The sequence below is a fragment of the Anastrepha ludens genome, chromosome 5, assembly GCF_028408465.1.
Source record: "Anastrepha ludens isolate Willacy chromosome 5, idAnaLude1.1, whole genome shotgun sequence".
In the NCBI taxonomy this organism is placed as follows: Eukaryota; Metazoa; Arthropoda; class Insecta; order Diptera; family Tephritidae; genus Anastrepha; species Anastrepha ludens.
In genome coordinates, this window is record NC_071501.1 from 75659321 (window position 1) to 75681088 (window position 21768).

Consider the following 21768-nt stretch of genomic DNA (forward strand, 5'->3'; position numbering starts at 1 on the left):
AAGACAAATTTTGTTCGTAATGAACCGCTTACACGTTATATAAGGCAGTCTGACCAATTCTGAAAATATTTAGATATATTCTCTTTCAAGTCAAAACTTAATCTGGAGATACACTTTTTGGAATTGTGACTAATATAACTGCATTTTTTATCATATATTATATTTAAGCTTTAGTATTACTAATCTATTTCAGTTGTACTTTAATGGATGAAAGAATGAATACATAAATAAAAGCATATACGAAAAAAATTAACACAATGCCACTTCATTGTCGTCTGAACAACAAATTTCGGCTCGCGATAAGATGGTGTGAGTGATATATACATGTGAAATGATCGTGCAGAATTTGGTTTGGAAATATATCCCCGTGACGCGCCAGCCGAAGTTCCCCTCACAATTTTTTTTTGACCATAGTTATTGGCCAAACCTGGTAAATCTATTATCCTTGGCAGCTGCATGATACCTCTTATTAAAGAGGAGATCCTCGAGCATAACGTATGAGAAGAGAGGGTTTGGTGGAGTGCTGGGCTTTCAAAATTCCGAAAACCTTCCAAGAGACTTCTTAACTCAGTTGGACGCGGATTGGACTGTCTACCATGAACTGAGGGAGGAATGTAAGGAAAAAATTAGATAATCTAAATTGGACTCTTATAGAACTTTCTGCACTTAACTGGATATTCGGAACAGTTTAGCGAAGTTATGCAAGGTCCTCTAAAGCGACCCGATGGCTAAGCTGTATTAACTGCTCAAAACTAATGGTACCTATAAGGACTCAAAGTCAGAAGTGAACGATTTTCTCTTTTCGACAAATTTCCTTAGCTGCAGAAGTGTTCTCGGTCAAAGCTCCATCGATCAATCTGATCATGCCAGTATAACTACCAGCAGACGTGATCGGCTGATTGCATCTAGTATAGTTAACTACGAAATGATCCTCTTTCGGACTTCTTAATCTCTCTTTACCAATGAAGTGTAGTCCAATGGTCTTCCTTGCTGAGTGCTTGGACTTTCTCTAACCCCCCGCAAATTTCATCTAATCTAACAAAACAAAAGATAATAGTGAAATTTATACACTCATACATTTAAAAGTACATACTTTAGTGAGTACATTTCTGACAGAGTAACTTAAGTTATGTCGAAAAAAGATGAATGCAAAAAAACTGAAAAAGTAAACAAAGTGTTCATGCTTCAATTTAAGTCGTATGAGCGAAAGTAGTAGGCTTTAATACAGATCCGTTTATGTTAACGCTAGTACTAATTTCGCAGCTGTGAAATTTCGCCAGCCACATGCATTTGATTCGTTGTGAAATGTTGCTAGCAACATTGATTGTCATATGAGAAGAAACGTCAAATTTATGAGCATCGACCTAGAAGCAATTGGCAAATTTGTGTAAGAAAAGTATTTTTAAACAAAGTAATACACATTCCTTACGTAATAACACAACATATGTATTGTTACTACAAAAAAATATAAGGAAGATTTAATTAAACTCTTTGCGATGACGTTTCGCTTAAAAATGCCATATCTTCGCAGTATTCGAACTGAGGCATTTCACTCCCAAACGAACTGTCAGTTTTCGCCCAATTTTAAATTACATGTGCATTTTAAATAGATGTGATAAAATGTTGCTGGCATGTTGCGCGGCGTTTTGAAGGCGTGAATTGAGTACTTTTTTGCCGTGAGATAAATACGAAATTTCACGATAATGCAATTTGTATGGATTTTGATTGGCATTTCACGTGAAACGCGAACTAATGTCGTACTATGCTTTAAAATAAAAAATTAAGTAAGTCAGTGCATTTTTTGACAACAGAGGCATTCGTGAGCATGCATCGCATTTCATATTAAATAAAAAGAAAAAAAAAAAAACGTTCAAACATACCCATATTTGCTTAAAAGTTAACCACATTGAGTTAAGTTCGGAACATTGACTAGCTTTTTTGCTATAAAAGTGGACTTTTCTACCTCTATTTTAAATGCTTTGCAAAAATTAACAACCCTGAAAATCCCGTAGATAAAATAAATTTCCGCATTCTCGGGATTCGTCATTCAAATACCGGGTTTCAGATATTCATCATTTTGCAACAACTCAACTTTACAAAATAGCACCAATATTGTTTGAGAAGCCTTTTACCAACAAAAACAAAATCGTTCAAACTTATCCATATTTGCTAAAAAGTTAAAAGTAATGTTGCTTTCCCTTCAAATTCAAAATACTTTGTAAAAATTGGCAATCCGGAAAATCCCGTGAACAAATAGTCCCGGGACTGAAAAAACACCGAAATCTGGGAACCCTGGGTGTCACATCGATTGTAGCCACTAACGCATAAGTTTGTACTTATCCGGAAAGTTCTGAATTCCAGCAAGTTCATAGTTAAAATTTTTCCAGCAGGGTTTGCATGCTTACTTTAAAAGTTTAAATTGCAGAGCGAAATGCTTTCATGAGCTACCGCATATTGACCTTAAGACAAGTTTTCGCTTTTAGTTGAGTATGATTAAATTTCCATTGGTAAGTATTAAAAAGCAAAGCCCATAAAAATTGTGAAGCTCTTAAATTGATCCGACACAAGTCGTTTAAAGGTATAGATATAGCATCATACTGACTCAGCCCGAGGCCATTAATTCTATGCCGAAGCCGAAAACATTAAGAGTTTATTAATATAAAATCAGCGGCCTACTTTGATGTCAATTTGACATTGTGTTCCTCAGAATATCGTGAGATCATATCTTTGATTTTCTTTGATTGTTCCGCATTCGATCATCTTAACATATCACATAAACATATCACATAAAATCTGCCATATGCCATATCGTGTTGATCAGAATATAAAAATGGGAAATTCATACATAACTACATGTATTTACGTATGTGTGTGTGTATAAGTAGACCTGGAAATCACCGATATCCTCTCAGCTTACACAAAATTAATCATGTTAATGGGACTTCTTTTAACGGAACTTCAATACAATTTAATTTATTTTTATTTTCTATTAATCCCGTTATAAGTTACAATCTGTTAATATGACCAATAACTAATTGTTGTGTGGGTTGCAAATAAAATGTGTCTTCCCTTTGCATGAGAGCATTATTGGCTTTAGTGGTATTTAGTTATCATTTTCTAACGTAACATGGATATCTATAATTATATTTATATTAAGACCAAGTGGTCTAGAAATTAAAAAAAAATCGATTTTCGTTTTTTTGATATTTCGAAAATATATCTAACTAGTACCTAAGTATCTTAAGAATATACTGTGAAATTTTCATGTGGAAATTCCCAATATTATGGTATATCTTCTACAGCCCATTAACTAGGGCCCGATTTATCAATTTTTTTTATTCTTGTTATTACTTCTATTACGGGACATAGCTACAGTCATACTGATAAATGTTTTTTTTTTGGTTTTTATGTTTCAGATAAATAGAAGAGTCAAAATGGACAACACCGTCCAGGTCCAATTTTTCGGGAGGGTAGGTAGGTAGGTAGGTATACTGGTTGGCGGTTGACACACCTAGGCCTGCTGTAGGCTCATCGTGATACCACTATGAGGGGCTGCCCCTCTCCTCACTCTACATTGCCCTCATTGAACTAACCTGTGGCTTTAATATATCTAACAAGGCTTGTTATTTTTATATTGCCTACTTCTGCCAAGTTATTCAGGGAACTTTTTTCTAAAATATTGAACCTTCTTCTATCCAGAGCCATGAACCCGCATAGAAAGTGTTCTATAGCCTGTTGGCAGCACTGATAGTGTGTTTGTCTATAAGCATCTACAAGTTGCTAAAGCTATTGGTATGTTCGGGAGGGTCAACTTCAGCGCAATTTTTTAAATTGTTAAAATAAAAAAAAAAATTTTTTTTCGTTTTTGTGTGTAAAAAAGTTTAATAAAAAGCCTAACAAATTTATATATCCTTTATCTTTTTTTATTGTAAAAAAAATTCCTGAAAGTATCCTAAATTTTCGAGCTCTAGATTACCGGGACCCCTTAAAATACGAGCAAAATCTGTGGCTGTTTTGCGCTTTAGTTGAAGTTCCATTCCCGGTATTAGTCTCATTTTTAGGGTTTTGTGCTCTAGTAGTCACAGCTGCTTGTCTTTAACGTTTCAGTAACTGTGTCTAAGCCGAAATCTTTGTGAATATTGCCATTTTTTTGTAACAATCTGCGTTTGTGATTGTTCTTAGTATCTTCTCTGTATAATTCGCTTAGGTTTGATTGTTTTCCTAGTAGCCAGTAGAGTTATCGTAATTTGTTTTCTATCTAATTTCCCTTGTTCATGCAATTTCATGATTATTTTATGCTATCACAATTAGTCGGTCAAGGCATCCTGTTTTCGGCTTGACTTCGTTTTTATATTATGCCAAAACACTGGAAATTGGAGTGGAGACAAAAGTCTTATAGCGGTACCTCTACCAAGCCGGTCTGCTCAAATTATCTGCAAAAAAAGAATAAAAGTTGTGGTTCGGTATCCGCTTAGTCGACAAGCTAATAAACAGTTTAGTTAATTTCATAAAAATCAACGCTCATATTTATGACGGCCGAAGGCAAGTTAATCGAACCAGATTTCTTCGACCTTATGATCTTTTGTGCTATCTGCTCATCGCAGCATCTCATCCAGACCCAGTTCCCCGATTAAACTCAGGATAGCTGGGCTGGATTAAGCGCATCTGCCTTTCTTCTGGCTTCAGTTGGCCCAGATGTATCAGCCTTCTCCGCGTTATAGCGCTACATTCAAGGAAAAGATTCATTGGCTAGTCCAATAAGTGACTTGTAGGGTATTGAGTTCAGATCTATTTAGAAGTATACCATCAGTTATTCGCCGTTCTGTTTGCATTACATGTATAAGGCCAATTATACTCACGATAGTACTTCATTTTGACTCAGCCTGATCATATGATTTTTACTGGTGTACATTACCTATCCATAAGTTAGTAAACAGTCAGATCTTTTGAATTCATCTATAACGTATGTTTCTGTCACTGTCACAAACCAGGTATGGGCAAGTTAGGTACGCTAGTTCATTGTGGTTTTCCATCTTGCGCCCTTCTATTTTTACTATAAAGTCAGCAGGTCCACTTGGCAGGCCACTTAGTCACATCACACCAATTTGGGTTGATCCCATCTAGTCGACTCAAGATTATCCGATCACATCACATAGGTGGAGCCGTGCCGTCTCATAGACACTAATTTACTAGCCTATCTGTGTCTTCTTGTGGAGCCGATAGACTGGTTTTCTAGTCACATTCAGGCCGTTAGATCACATCACCACTACGTAGATCACATTAAGTAGAGTCACTTGCACTTCCCGTAAGATCATCCGATCATATCACATAATCGTATCTATCCTATAATGAGCACACACCTTAACTGGCCTTTTTGTCTTTCCTTGACAGAATCGGTAGACTGGTTTCCTATTCACCTTCAGGTCGTTAGATCACATGACAGCTAAGCATATCACATTTAGAGGAGCGTCACCTGCGATTCTCATGTGGAGATCTTATACAAGTATAAAACTATTCGGTCCCATGGACTCTGATCTACTTGCGTGATTATCTTTCATTTATAAAGATGATGAGAATTTTGTATATGTAACTTACTATAATAGCGTCAAATCACATCACCGCATACTTGGAGGAGTTAAATGTGCTACTTATGGTATATCCTGCAGCCTCCCAAGTCACTTAAGTGTACTCAATCGCATCACACGTTTCTATAACAGCTTGCATAGCTGACCATATCCCGTAAACTATGTAAAAATTGTTCATATCCACGTATATTTTTATGGAGCCAGATTCCATCCGATTCAAATAAAGTGCCGTCGAACAGTATACATATACAAGTATATAGATAATTGGGGCTTCCATGCTTTAATGGGAGTTTGGCCGAGCTCCTCGTCCTATTTGTTGTGTTCGTCTTGATGTTGTTCCAGAAATTAAGAAAAATAGAGTTTTAAGCCCACTACGGGTGGCAAATGCTTTTTTCTGAGAAACATTTTCATAACAGAAATATGTACACTCAAAGGTTTCCGGGCCGAGGGGCTACCGCTATTAGAAAAAAGCTAAATCTATGCCTATGACTTTGATGTTACCTCGTCTTGATGTTGGTCCACAAATGGAGGGACCTACAGCCGATTCCGAAATACAGATATTTTTTATGAGGAGGCGGTCGCCGTAGCCGAATGGGTTGGTGCGTGATTATCATTCGGAATTCACAGAGAGATCGTTGGTTCGAATCTCGGTGAAAGCAAAATTAATAAAAACATTTTTCTAATAGCGGTCGCCCCTCGGCAGGCAATGGCAAACCTCCGAGTGTATTTCTGCCATGAAAAAGCTCCTCATAAAAATATCTGCCGTTCGGAGTCGGCTTGAAACTATAGGTCCCTCCATTTGTGGAACAACATCAAAGGCGCACACGACAAATAGGAGGAGGAGCTCGGCCAAACACCTAACAGAAGTGTACGCGCCAATTATTTATTTATTTTTTTATTTTTAATACACTCGGAGGTTTGCCATTGCCTGCCGAGGGGCGACTTAGAAACAACTTTTTCTTTAGTTTTGGTGTTTCACCGAGATTCGAAACTATGTTCTCTCTGAATTCTGGATGGTAGTCACGCACCAACCTATTCGGCTGTGGTGGCCGCCTGATTTAAGTACCTATTAAAGTTATATTTCCGAGAAAATAAACTTTATAGCAAAAAAAATTAACATTTTTAGGTAGCCCTTAGATAAGCTGAATCGGTATTTTCCCTTTCAACCTAAAAAAGCACGCAATGGTGATATGAGTGTAGAGATCAGTTCGTTTGAGTATGATTGAAGGTTAAATGTTTTATTTCCCGGATTTTTAAGTCGCGAAGTACCACGGAGCGTTTACCAGGGTGCAAGGGTCTTAGACTGGAAACGTTGTAGAATTTCAAAATTTAATTTTGATGCTGGGCTCCCACAGAAAAGTTTTAACATTTATTTTGAATAAGTGTAGCTGAAGGTCTTTTTATAATTTAATAAAACAAGAAAATTAGTTTATACATTAAATAAATTTTACAAATACATTTTAATTAGTAAAAAATTAATTATGCCATAATAAATATTTTTATAAAAATTGTTTGACTCTATGTACAAGAAGCTTCGCCCCTTTAAGATGCATTAAAATAGGCTTTCAATATAAAATGTTAATCTAGTGCACATCATCTATAGCCGGAGTTACCAGCCTTAGTGGTTGAACATTCCGACCCAAAGCATATGGCGGCCGATCTGCTGTCTTTACATAGAATGTGCCTCTCTTCGGCGTAGACGGCTCACCACCCATGCGAAATTCGGCACCTGAGTCCGAAATTATCCAAACATCATTCGACTCGCGCCGACACAGTGTACCCCAAAAACCCAAACGGCTGGTAATTGATTCGGCAAAGTAATGGTAGGCACGCTTGTGTGAACAACCATACATGTAACACTTTTTCTGATCACGACCATAGTTGGGATAGAAGGTGGCATGACCGACAGGTTCCTGAAAGCCCAAACTGCTGCTTGTCTGTATGGATTCGACATATTCGGCATCGCTGGGATCGATGCGGTATTCATCGCTAAGATCTCGAAATTTCGGACCAGCTGGATCGAGCGCGTAAATCGTATTGAAGCGGAATGGATAAGACTGCTTGCCAGCACTACCGGCAATTTGTGCGCCCAACGAATGGCCAATCAAATATACTTCGTGATAATTGAGACCAGTACGGAGGTGTAGAAAGTTGACGAAATTGGCGAGCAAGTGCCCCAAGTCCTCTACCATATCGACAACGCTATAGTAATTAACATTCGACGATATGACACTCCAATCGCAGACGATGACATTGAAGTCGCTTGGTGTGATGCCGCTGCTGCCATTTGTGGTGTTGTTAATTTCAAAGTCAATTTTATTTTCAAAGTCGTTGTTGAGGGGCGCGCTGTCGGTAATGATATCGATATCTGACGCAGCAGAAAGGTGGCTGCTGGAATCGACGACAGCTGGTTGTGGCACGCGTTCGACTAGACCGAGGTAAGCATTTTTGATGGCACGATTCAAAGCCCCTTTACTCTGACTCATCCAACCATGAATGATAATTCTGCAATGCGGGAGAGAGTAGGAGAAAAGGTTAAACAACAATTACAATAATGAAAGTGTATGACAAAAAGTTAAATAACAATAACAATAATGAAAGTGTATGAGAAAACTTGTAGAGAATAAAAGAAGTAAAGAAGGAGTGGCACGCTTTATAAATATTTGCAAACGAAATTTTCGCAGAAAGATTAAAATATTGGTAAGTGCAAGCAAATTCAAGGGAAAAGCAAATTCGATACTGAGTCATGAAAGCTGTAGTTGATCTGCAGCTGTATATACAAGAAGTGTTTAAGGTTATTCTTCTGTAAGTACAAGTGACTGAGTGTATGCAAATATGTGTTGTAGCCACAGCTGGCCAAGTACAGGGAGTTTCTTATTTCTTTATTTAAGTCAATGGTGTTATCTTACTGACTAGATTTACGGGGTTAAATAACAAAAGCTTAAGCACTAAAATTAAATAGGTATTTCTTTTGACAAATAATACGACACAATAAGTGACTTAAACAGAGGCGTTGGCATGGCAAAATGAAGATCAAGTCTTCTAGGGAGCCGATCAAGATTTTCAAGTCGTCTTGTAAGGGAGGCGAAACTAAGGTAATTAGATCTGAGAACTTCAAAATGGATTATAAGAGCGAAGTACTCTTTTAGGAACATAGAAACTTATTTGGCCGAGTAGATCTGAACAGTCAATGGTACCGGATACGATACCGTATATAAACATTAAGTTTTGAACAAGTCGTCGGATCTCAAGTGGTAAAACATGGATACGCATGCACCTAGCACTGTAGGATGGCAAGGAACTATCAAAGTGTAAATGTTGAAGAGCGAAACGTACAAACTTTCGTTGAGCTCTTGTACATCTAAGAGAAAGTTAGGAATACATCGGAGTCCAGATGACAGAGTAAGAGGGGAGATTCTGCGAAAACATTTCGAATCGTCTGCATAGAGTAAATATTTCGAATACTTGAAACAACGACCAACGTCGTTAAGGGGTTAGGGGTAATCAGAGCCCCGAAAAAATGATGATTTTCAATAATCTTGTTTTGCTGGTCAAAAAAAAAAAAATAATAATAATAACACGGTGCTACAAAATAAAAAAAATCGAAAGAACTCTTCAAGTGATATAGTGCACGTTTTAGGTCAAGACCAGTACAACACAAAACTGTGTTTAGAAAATTCAAAACACCCTAAAATTTTTTATTTATTGTTAAAAAACCGATTTATGGTGTTTTTGATGAAGTAAAAATACATAACTAGCCCATTTTTCAACCGATTTTTTATTTCAATATGGTCTTGGGAAGGGGAGTGTATGTGCGTCATGAATGTATATAATTCTAAGATTGAACGATTGACGTTCAAAAGAAATTTTCAATAACAAGCTCTGATTTGTGCAATTTTTCCACGTTTTTTCAATATGATGCAATTTTTTGGCCACTATTCTCCAACTGGCTCCACAAATATATACATATTTTTAAACTCCAATAAAATATGCTCGAAATAAGCTATTTTTTATCTTCATAAATTGAAAACTGTAAAAGTTACGATTAAAAAAAAAAAACTTTTTTTCCACTTTTTTAAAAATCCAGCTGAACTGAGACTGCAAGAGAATACCGCATGACCGATATTGCTTTACTGCTCATTGTGGCTAATTTTCAAAGACAGCAATAAGTTTACATAACTATGAGTACATCTAACATATGAAAACTCATTATAACCCTAACTTAACTAATCCAAACTGACCAACCGAAGCTTGCATGACACAGCAGAACCGTTTGCAATTAGCTGGTAAGCATGCACAATTTAATGAGTGTGAAAAATCATCACTCTAGAATGATCAAGACCTATTAAAACTTTGTATAAGTGCATCTAACCTAACCTAACCTAACCTTACCTAAGTGTATTAAGTGAACATAAATCAGAATCTTTTAACAGTATTTTATGTTCAAATTAGCCACTCTTGTATTAGATGGAAAAAACTCAGCTCAGGTTGCATTAGATTCTTTCAAGTTAATGAAGTTTGGTTAGGTTGATTTTAGTTACGAATTTCCTGTAAGGTTACGTTATTTTGTGTTATGCTGGATAAAGATATGTTACGTTTATTTGTAGATGTTTTGAATCGAGTACACATAGAAGTACAATACAATCGGTTCAATTGTGTTACGTAGGGTTCTAAATATTTAGTGAAGTGAGATTAGGATAAGTCATTCAAGGTTACTTCGAGTTTGGATAGGTTGGCATTGCAAACTAATCAAAATTACTTCCTTTTGCAATGCAGAAAAGCAGCACAATGGGTTCGATTGTCTCACATTGTGTACGGTTGGATTGATTTCGATAACGTTAGGTTAGGTGAGGTTTAGTTAGGTAATACTGCGTCCGGGGAAGTCAGAAAATTGCAGAAGTAAGTCAGCAAATTGCGTTACTTTTTGCATTATTTTTTTTTGACGTTATAATATTCTTCTACGGTATCTGTTCAACTCGAAAATGTTCTGTTTTTATTTTATTTTTACAAAAACGTTCTTCACTTGGAACATTTCTTACCAATTTTCTTATCAATTATATAGCAAGCATTATATGTACCTAGATTCGGAATGGACACAGGTATGAGTAAATATCCTTAATTATCCACGTATTTCGCGAATAATAAAGGAGAACCGTATTAAATATGCACTTATGAAAGTAGTAAACAAAACTTTCAGTTCACTGATTTTTTTGTTTTGATCGATTTTTGAAATTAAATGCATTTACATTCGGAATAGACACAGCTACAAGATTATATATATATATACATATATAATTGGCGCGTACACCCTTTTTGGGTGTTTGGCCGAGCTCCTCCTCCTATTTGTGGTGTGCGTCTTGATGTTGTACCACTAATGGAGGGACCTATAGTTTCAAGCCGACTCCGAAAGGCAGATATTTTTATGAGGAGCTTTTTCATGGCAGTAATACACTCGGAGGTTTGCCATTGCCTGCCGAGGGGCGACCGCTATTAGAAAAATGTTTTTCTTAATTTTGCTTTCACCGAGACTCGAACCAACGTTCTCTCTCTGAATTCCGAATGGTAATCACGCACCAACCCATTCGGCTACGGCGGGCGCCTAATAAGATTATCTACTAATAAATAAACCCCTTTCATTTCAATATTATGGACAACATCTCGTTAAACTCGCAAAAATTGGAAAAATGTACTACAATTTAAGTTTTGTGTTGAAAAATCAGTGGTTATTTTTGCTTAGCGTAAAAAATAGAAGACATACGTCAGAAGAACTAACATCTATCTCAACAAAACTGTTTCAAGATTGGAAATCGTATAAAATATTGACGAGCTACGAATTTTTAAGTGTCGGAAAACACCCAAAATCGGTTTTTTAACGATAAATAAAAATTTTGAGGGTGTTAAAAATTTTTTGAACACGGTTCGCGTCGTTCTCGGCTAGATCTACAGTGCTCATCATGTCATTTCAAAAGTTCTGATTCACTGTAGTACCGTGTAATTGTAAAAGTTATCGCTGTTTGAGTGGAGCCCGTTTCTCCAGAAGTCCCTTGCGGAGATCATCTCAAGTCTTTGGAGATTCACCTAAAATCAATCGGACAAGAGAAATTAGTTTTATTAATAGATAATTTTGTGCCTGATCGAAGTTTTTTTTTTAATTAACAATATGGCGGCCTCAAGAAATATTTTTCAGATTTTCAAGAAAAAACCGACAATTAATTGTTAAAAAAAATCGAAATTTTCGAAACCAAAAATCCTTCGTTCAGGTACGAGTTTTTTATGTTTTTCAAAAGCAGTACAAATTTTATTCAAATCTACCAAGCGGTTTTTAAGCTACAGTGATCACCAGTTCAAAAAACATAGTTTTGAGAAAAGCGCATTTGGTGAATCAGTACTTTGTATGACTACCCCGAGTATCTATACATCCTCTACCACTTGATGAAGGTTAAGCGCAGAGTCTTTCCTTGCACACTCAACCGCTCTTTCATGTGACCGGGGAGCCAACAAAGTGCCGTGTTGTGTTGTTGGATAAGCGAGAGCGACCTTCTGCATTCCTTAACACATCTTGAATTGATGCGCGCTGAGGCCATTGTCTGGATCGTTGTTTGATTATCAAAAAAAAAAAAAAAAAAAAAATGGTAAGGTTTGCCGTATTGAGTTGTAGTACAACAGAATTTTAGTCTCATCGCGGAATATTAAACCATCCCAGTAGATATCTGGTTGAGCAAGGAACGTTTTAGCGAAAGACAATCGACTTTCAATGTGTTGCGCAGAGAGTAAAAGCTTGTTTCGAGCAACTCGTGAAGTATAATTGCACTTTTGCAAAACTTGGCGGACTGTTTTATGAAAAATTTCAGCCACACACTCAACTCTAAATTTACTAGCAAGGTTTCTTTTCGACATCTGCGGGTTTGCGGTTGCTTTTCTCAACAAAATACGTTCGGCACGATCAGATATTTTACGTGGTCTTCCACTTGCAGATTTTGGCTCCAGCTAATTTTCATATTTTGCACGATTTATTTAAGGTAGTATTATTAAATATTATAGGTAAGTAAAAATTATCCAGTAACTCGCCAATAACTTAATTTTCGAAAATTCCCTCTCAAAGAGAAAAATATCAAAAAAATTACAGTAGCAATTTGCAAGTTTTACGAACAGCTGATTAAATTACTGGCGGGAAAACCACAAAAATTAAAAAAATGTTCAGTTGAAATAAAAAAAAAATACTTTAAATAAAAAAAAAAATAAAAGAAAAATAATCATCTTAACATCACATGATTTTATTTTGTCCTCAATAATTTGTTTAATTTCATCATCATCATAGCTGTTAGATGGAACATTCCATTCACAATTGAATTTTTGTGGCAATCACGGCTTTCTTCGCATTTTTCTTGCTTCCTTCCACCTATGCGTGTATGTATGTATGCATATATATTGCCAAATTAATTAATAACGAAGAAGTACAGCATAAAAAACAAAAGATACCTCCCATGCTCTCGATTTGTATTTCGGAAACGGCAGCAACGGTGACTGGAGGCCGTTGTTCCAAAATCCATATTTTTTATATGATTTCAAATAAACTCTAAAAATTTTATCTAAAATATATTACCTTACAGCCTCCATTTTAATCAGCTTTTTTTTTAATTAAGAACTTTGACCCAATTCGTAAATTTTAATTCGCGTTTATTTTTACTTTGCGATCAGCTGTTTCTCTTACTTACAAATTTTTAGAAGTAAAAGATTATCCAGGAAAAATTTGCAACTTCTCCTCAAAAGAAAGTGCCATTCTGCTCTCTCACTTTCCCCTACTTTGCAAGTTTTTTGGGTACATGAAAACCAAAAGTTGGTAGTTTGTAACATTCGTTGCAGGGAATCTCTCTTACGATCACTTTATGCTACGAGAAGAATTTATTTTGTTTTTGCTTTGTTGCTTTGGTGGGCTCAAAAAGATTTACGTTAAGAAGTACCGGTCACAATGCAAGTTCATAAAATAATTTTGAAAAGCTCTCCAAACTCAATAAGAAGCGATGGTATTGGTTAAAAAAGCGCAAATAACTTTAATATTTTAGTATGTCGATATATTTTCTTCCGCCGTAGCCCAATGGCTTGGTCCGTGACTACCATTCGGAATTCACAGAGAGAACGTTGGTTCGAATCTCGGTGAAACACCAAAATCGCCCCTCGGCAGCGAATAGCAAACCTCCGAGTGTATTTCTGCCATGAAAAAGCTCCTCATAAAAAATATATGCCGTTCGGAATCGGCTTAAAACTGTAGGTCCCTCCATTTGTGGAACAACATCAAGACGCACACCACAAATAGGAGGAGGAGCTCAACCAAACACCCAAAAAGGGTGTAAGCGGCAATTATATATAATATATATATAATATAAATATTTTCTTCACAAACCGTAACTTTTGACCTCAAAAATTTCGATAAATATCTGCGATGTGTGCGAAGACTACATTCGCTGGATTTGTTTTAAATTTTGCTGAAATGCGCGCTTGTATTTTATTTGTATTTTATATTATATTTATTTGTTTACTATTGTTTTTTTATTTGCGTTTACTTATTGCATTTGAATTAGCGCATTTCATAATTATTCACACTACCGCAATAGATTAAGCTATTTGCTGCTCGCTAAAAAAAAACAAAAACAATTTGTCATGATGTAAGTTGACTAAACTGACTAATTTTTCCGTGGTAGCATTTCAATTTAATTGCTCTCATTTATTTTTAATACGTCATGACAAATATGCGAATATTTAATTTTATGAATGTACGAATTTTTATTATTTTTTATCATATTTTCGTTGGCCTAAAGCTTCTAATTTTATTTAGCAAAGTATCAATGAATTATTAAATGTTAAAAGACAAAAGCATTTAAATTATTTACAGCATCTGTCTATGTGTATGTGTCACATACAATATAATGACACAGCAGCGGTGATAGTTGCGTTAATTATAAAAGAGCTATTATTACGGTACACTTTGTTGGATTTGATTTCGAATATACATATGTACGTGTACGTATGTATGCACATTAGGGTGCCACTTTTTGCAATATAGTAATATTGCTACAATTAAGGGGTACCTCTACTCTAGGATTATGGAAAAAATATACTTTTTTTTAATAGTTGTAGTAGTTTAAATTGACTTTAGGGTCTTGAAAACAATATCCACTTGATCCTATAGTTGAAAAAGTCTTTTAAAAAGTTGAACTTTCGATTTTGCTGTGCTACCTTAGAACTGGTCGCTCTTCTCTATTTTTCTTGAAATCACGTTTTTGAAAGCGCTGGATGGGCATATTACTTGAAAACTATTCCTTGAATTAATTTAATACTTTCCGATAGCTGCTAATAAGACGTACTATGCAAATATAAAATTGTTCAGATCAAAGGTTTTATCACGAATTCAGAAAATCAAGATGTATAAAACTTTGATACGTCCGGTTCTTACTTATGGTGCTGAAATCTGGACACTGAAAGCTAATGATATGAGTATAAATCAGCTATTGATTTGAAAGAACCATAATGAGAAAAATCTACGGTCCTATTCGTCTTGAAAACGGCACGTATCGCATCCGCTATAACAACGAAATTGAAAACCTTATTAGTGGTGAAAATGTAATACGTTTTATTAAAGCGCAGCGGATTAGATGGATTGTCCACATCATAAGAATGCCCAACGAAAGAATCCAAAAAAGGGTGTTTACTTTGCGTCCAATTGGAGGAAGAAAGAGAGGCCGACCAAGAACGAGATGGCTTGATGACGTAGAAGCAGACTTAAAATCTATGAACATTCGTAATTGGAGAAATGAGACAAGAGAGAGACTGAAATTGAGGAGGATTGTTGATGAAGCTATGGTCCACCGTAGACTGTGAAGCTAAGAGAGGGAGAGAGTTAATTGCACCTTAACATTTAATTTGTAAGTAATTGTTTTTTATTAGTACTAAATTTGTGTATTCCTTTCAAACACACTTACTACCATCATTTTTGGTTTGAAATCGAATCTTTTTTTCAGGGGCTCCCCCAGTTGCAACTTTGAAAAAAAAAACACATTTTATCGAATCTCTACTAATTTTTAGTTGAATCGATTAAAAATTAATGAATCCACAGTTTTTCGTTCAAATAAAAGTAAAAGGAAACTGAAAAACACGTTTTTCTCAAATGATGGAATTCACATTGGGCTTGTTACTTTGGCAATTCGTTAGTTGGTAGTTGGTAAAACTTTTAACAGTAAAATTACTTTTTACAAAGTTTTAGCAGTCTGCCGAAGAGTTTCATAGCTAATTCAGTTTCATTAAAAAGTGAAAATGCTGCGAGAAAGAGCGATATCAATAGCTTTTCTGAGCTTAATTTCAAGTACTGTAGAGGAAATCTCATCTCGTTGGCAACGGCAAATATCGCAGACGATGCAACGATGAGCTGCATGAGCTTTACGACGACAGAAGAAGAAGAAGAGGAAATCTCGTACATTACGGCGTATTTTATTATTACTTTTTTATTTCTCTTACAATAAATTTAATACAAGAAACATTATGTGACGTTATAAGCTAGTTTCGTTAATCGTTAGAACATAGGGCGGAGCAGGTATGCATATAAACAACATTTTAAACACTTTGTCAAAAACACACACAAATTCTTACAACAAAATCAGTTCAATAGGTCATAATATTTAAGTAAAGGGTGGTTAAATTTCAAGAGCCGATGTTGAATGTGAACCACACCTAAACGTAAAGTTTTTTTCTGCATTTCATTTAACATTTGTCAATTTCAGACTAACTCAATTTGAACTGTAGAAAGATACATAATCGAGTAACGCGTTAAAGTTGTTCAGGCTTATTATGAAAACGGGCGTTCAAATCAAAATGCATATCGCGCACTTCGTGATTTTTTCGGTCAATTTAATCGTCCAAATGTGCGTACAATCGGAAAAATTGTGCAAAAGTTTGAACAAATCGGGTCTGTAGGAGATCTGAAAATAACACCAGTGCATGCTCGTACAGCGCGTACTGCAGAAAATATTGCTGCTGTTCGCGATAGTGTGGTTGAAGAGCCGTCCACCTCAACTCGTCGTTGTGCCCAGCAATTGTACCTCTCACGCTCGTCATTGATGAACATTACGCATAAAGACTTGCATTTACACGCTTACAAGGTGCAATTGATTCAAGAACTAAAGCCTCTTGACCATTTTAAGCGTCGTCAATGGTCAGAATGGTGGCAGGAAATGGCAGCAGTGAATGACCAATTTTCGCAGAAAATCATCTTCAGTAATGAGGAACATTTTCACTCCAGTGGATTCAAGTTTTAGGTGTACATACGATTCCAGGGCCCAACATCGACTCAGATCATTATATTGTTGCAGGTAAAATACGTACACGTCTCTGTGCGAAAAAAAACGTGCTTCTAACTAAACAAAGAATGTTCAACATCGAAAAGCTGCAGGAGCAATTGACAAGCATTTCTCGTTTTTTACGTACCGTCGCCGAAAAAGAAATTGGGTTTCGGCGAGCCCGAAAAAAAACAATTGACTTCGTTGGATGAGCCATGACATCCGAATGGATACAAACGATCCGACTCTGAAAGTATTCGATGCGGTATCAACTGGTGATAGCAGAATAAACCCCCTCTGCGTTGGAAAGATCAGGTGGAGAAGGTTTTAGCTTCACTTGGTGTGTCTAACTGGCGCCGGTTAGCACGAGAAAGAAACGACTCGAGTAATTCCAATCCTTTGCAAACAACTACTCCGGTCTTTGTTTGAAAATCCCACGGCCTTGTAAAACCAAAGAAAAAGGTAAAGCTTGTTGTGCCTTTTCATATTTTTCTGAAATTTTCTTATTATGGCTATTCGAACTGACACTTTCTTGCGAAGCTTTTTCACACCTTTGAAAGCATTTCTAAAAATAACTTTTAAAATTATACGAGATGAATGATTAAACATGAATGAATGTGTCACGCAAAGTAAACCTTAATGTAGAAAAATACATACATATATGTATGTATGAATATGTGCAATAATATACATTTTTTGTGGAAATATTCGCATAACATTAACGCTAATTAATAATGCCTTCACGTGAATCCATAAATGCACAAACAAATTTGCGAAATTTAAAGTGATTTTTAAATACATACACACACACATATTTTTAGTCTGCATTAATTCACGAAATTGGGCTGAAATATTTGTAAATTATTTACAATACATTTACATTTTTAATTTCCACTAATAAATTCTTAGCATTCAATAGCCAGCATCAATACGAAAAACTCAATACTCAGTACTCAAAACTAATAGCCGAAATACTCAGTAATGAAACTATAGAATTTCAAATTCACTACTAAATACTCAACAAAGAATATTCAATGTTTAATGTTTTATACTTAAAACTTAATATCCACTAAATAATACCCAACTTTGCATTTTTCAGTTCTCAGTAATAAAAATATTTGATATTTGATGAGCAGTACTCAAAACTTAACACTCAATATTCATTACTCAAAATCATTACTTACTACTCGCAATTCAATTTTCAATGTTCAATACTTAATATTCGGTACTCAATATTCAATACTCAATACTAATTGCTCGGAACTCAATTTTCAATATTTAGTACACAATACTCAATACTCAACTTTTTAGTTTTCAGCTCCCAGTATTGAAAATTCAATACCCAATTCAATATCCAATTTTCAATACTCAATACTATGTAATGAATTTGAATTATATTTCGAAATTCTTAATCCTCAATATCCGTTATTCAAAACTCAAGTACTGAATATTCAATAGCCATGGCTTATTACTCAATACTCTGTATTCAGTTTTAAACAAACTTAGTGTTCAATTCGAAATTCTTAATACTTCATATTTGGTGCTCAATCCACAACCCTGACTACTCAAGCGTGTAAATTTAAAGATTAGTCATGCTTTTAGCTACATACCTCGTTGGATGCTCAGGTTTGAAATCGGACATCGCTAAGGAATTATAGTCATCAGTTATAATTTCACGTCCGCACTCTGTAAAACCCCGTTTGTATAGAAAGAATTGCATATTGACGCGCATTGAACTGGTAAATGGTATCAAGTGCTTAAAAAAGTTTTTCATGAAAGTCGAGTCAAAATGGCGTTCGAAGAAGCTGGTAGGTCGGCGTAGTGTATGACCGCAAGCATCGCGCAGTGAGCTGGGTGAGGGCGCGCTGTCGACGGAGAGAACTGCAATTGAAGGAGAAAGACAATATGTTCAATGAAAGTGAATGGAGAACAGTTGTGAATACATATACATAATTATGTATATACATTTGTAGATTTGTATGAATTGCAGGATGCTTGATATTTAGGCCCCTCTGATAAGAAGCTCAGCCTATTTGGCAAGGTTGTACTCTTAATATAAATTTTCTTATATATACTTTTTTATCGTTATAACTACAATATTCAGCTTATTTTAGCTTATAATATTTTTGAGTGTTTTGATTGTTGTTGTCATTAACTCTAATGTAATTAACCCAAACTTCAAATGCTACAAATTGAGAGTCTATAATTTTTTATAGCAATTTTATATTTTTGAGCAATTTTGAAACTAAGTGACTTGAATAAGAAGGCGGATTACGTTTATCTAATATAACTAAAACTAAGATGAGAGATGCGATAATCTAAAGGACGCATCTGTAGATAAACTACATAATTAAAAAAAATAATAATAAACAAATTAAAAAAAATTATATTGTACAAATTAAAAAAAAAAAATACAAAAAATGCATTCTTTCATTTTAGCTAGAAAATAATTATGCACTCGATTACTTATTTCATTAATATATATTTACTTTTTCGTGTTTCTATGAATTCATCTCGCTTTGTTGGTAGAAATGTACTTCTAATTAAGAGCTACATACCAATATCAGGAGGTTTAAAACAAATCTCAAATAGCTCAGACGCCCTTGGGTATTCAAGGGTAAAAACTAATTACTTAAATTTTTTAATTAGGCTGATTTATTTTTGTTTTTTTTCTTTGATTTTTTTTTTTTTGGCAGTTAATTTCTTTGCTCTTTAATCTTACATACCATTTGCAGCAAGTATCGCTAATACAACAAACACAAGTACTGGAATACGCAGCGTAGCACGACTGGCGAATATATCAAATGTAACCTCCTCCGCTCTTTTCATCTGAGCTTGTTAATAGACTCACTTTAGCAGTGGATTAAAAAAAATTAAAACGAGCACTTTTAATTTAATTTCCACTTTTTCGAAATTTTCACATGCACATACTGGAAGATTAACGCGAACAGCATGCGTACAGAACTATCGGCATAGTAAACAATAGCGGAAAAGAAAACACTACCGCAGCCACAACAACAATATCCGCAAAAAATGTCAACAATATACACTTGTGCACTAGATATGCACAAAAGAACAACAATTCTTGCAGATACTCGTATTTATTGTTGGAGTTGAGAGCTTTTGATTCGCGACTTGCCTCTAACGTTGAGTGCCGTTGAACTGAAGCTGTGATCGCGCTCCTCTTTAGCCGCTCTCAACTCGTTCCACAACAACAAAATATCGTATATTAAGTATAACCGCCTTTTATTCGTACGTAAAAATCCAAATATTATATAAAAATCGTAAGCGCTACTGCAAACTCGTCTGAACGATCGCCATAGCGCAACTGAACTCCGAAAATTTGGTTAAAGTGTAAATACTCTGCGGTTGGCTCTATTCTTTCGATTTACTTGGCTTTACCTGCCGATCAGCTGTTGAAAGACTGCAGCGTCTCATTGATGATGTAATGATACCAATGGCTTTTGTTGTTGACGGCATAGTTAATTCAATGTTAAATGCAGCAGTGATGCACCGAATGACATACGAAACGCTCATACATGTATAATTGAGCAAGTGCTCCTAAATGCGTTGTGCGCTCGCGATCAAACGTATGTTGATGTGTCCATAGTTATATATATTTATACGTGCATGTATTGTATTATTATATGGACATAAGTATATGTAAAGGAGGTGTTAATGAGCGCTTAGAGAACGCTTTTGAGAATGTATATATGTATGTGTACTACGTATGTTTGTTCTATACAGGTAATTGTTTCTGGTGACTATACTAAATAAGGAAGAGAGAGAGTGCAAATAGGTAGGGGTTTTTGTAGCTCAGTGTTCAAAGAGGATTTTCTTTTATTGATTTACTTTATCTAGTGTGTAATCAGGGGACATTTCCCTGAAGGTTGTTTTTTACAGGTTTTTTGGAGTTCTTTCTTAGAAAATAAATGACTATAACTCTGAATATTTTTATGACTATAACTCTGAATATATTAAAAAAAACACTAAACTGGCGCCCAAAATAGGGAGAAAATCAAAACATGAAGAATCTGAATTTTTGCAGCGTACTAAGTTTGTTTTGTCAATTTTCATGTTTTTTAGCGCAATATTTTCCTTTGACTACTACCATACTTTAATAATACTAAATCAGATGAATCAGTTGTTAAGGCCTTAAAATACTACTATTGTGAAAAATGTTAAAGGCTCTGGGCGTAAATTTCATAAACGTTATTTATTTTTCAAAATCTATATCGTTTCAATCCATTCATTTATATTTAAAAAATTTTTGTGTAATGTTTTATCGGCAAAATACAAGTTTTTGGTATTCTTCGCTTCGATGATGCATTTAAAATCATTTCATCCGGTCTGCCAATTTTTCGGTGGGATAGTTCAATTTGCTGATTTCATATGCACCAACTAAATAAGTTAATATTGCACATATTATAGCAAGTATTGCTGATTGCCAAGCTGCTCTTCATATTAAATTTCCAATATAACCTAAAGAGCTATTTAAAAACGCCTAAAAGCATGCAACAACATTGCATTGTTTGCAATACAAAAACGCTAAATTTAATTAAATTAATCAATAAAATAGTAAATATGGCTTTTGAAAGCTTTGTTAACTTCGAAATGCAGAATAAAGAAATTAATTTTAATACCAAATGCGCACACCACCAACAAAACTAACGATATTGCTGTGAAAATATGAAAAGCAAGTGTATTTATTTTGTAAGTTGGTATGGATATGTACATATTTTCGGTTAATTCACCTATGTGCACTCTCACAAAGCATTACCACTGTGGATGTACATACATATACGAGAAAGCATAAATTGATTGAAAATTATGCCAATGCCGCCAGAGAATTCAAA

At 35.2% G+C, this 21768-nt stretch overlaps 1 protein-coding gene across 2 annotated transcripts; it reads right to left on the bottom strand.

Moving 5' to 3' along the window:
- Positions 1-6942: 6942 nt before the first annotated feature.
- LOC128864256 (phospholipase A1) lies at positions 6943-20251 on the bottom strand. 2 transcript variants are annotated; one of them, XM_054103830.1, is made up of 4 exons: positions 19844-20251; positions 19639-19762; positions 18523-18793; positions 6943-8090 (listed from the first exon to the last, which is right to left on the bottom strand). In XM_054103830.1, the coding sequence occupies exons 2-4, from the start codon at positions 19739-19741 to the stop codon at positions 7169-7171; spliced, it is 1296 nt and encodes a 431-aa protein (XP_053959805.1). In that variant the 5' UTR covers positions 19742-19762; positions 19844-20251; the 3' UTR covers positions 6943-7168. The 2 variants fall into 2 exon arrangements, with proteins under 2 accessions (XP_053959805.1, XP_053959804.1); XM_054103829.1 differs by having other exon boundaries at positions 19639-20251.
- Between the last annotated feature and the right edge of the window lie 1517 nt (positions 20252-21768).

Coding starts and splice junctions, on each gene's coding strand:
- LOC128864256 (XM_054103830.1), bottom strand. CDS start 19,741: ATGAAAAGAGCGGAGGAGGTTACATTTGATATATTCGCCAGTCGTGCT. Junction 18,794..19,638: donor AGCGATACTTGCTGCAAATG/GTATGTAAGATT, acceptor CTTCAATTGCAG/TTCTCTCCGTCGACAGCGCG. Junction 8,091..18,522: donor AAACCTGAGCATCCAACGAG/GTATGTAGCTAA, acceptor CCCGCATTGCAG/AATTATCATTCATGGTTGGA.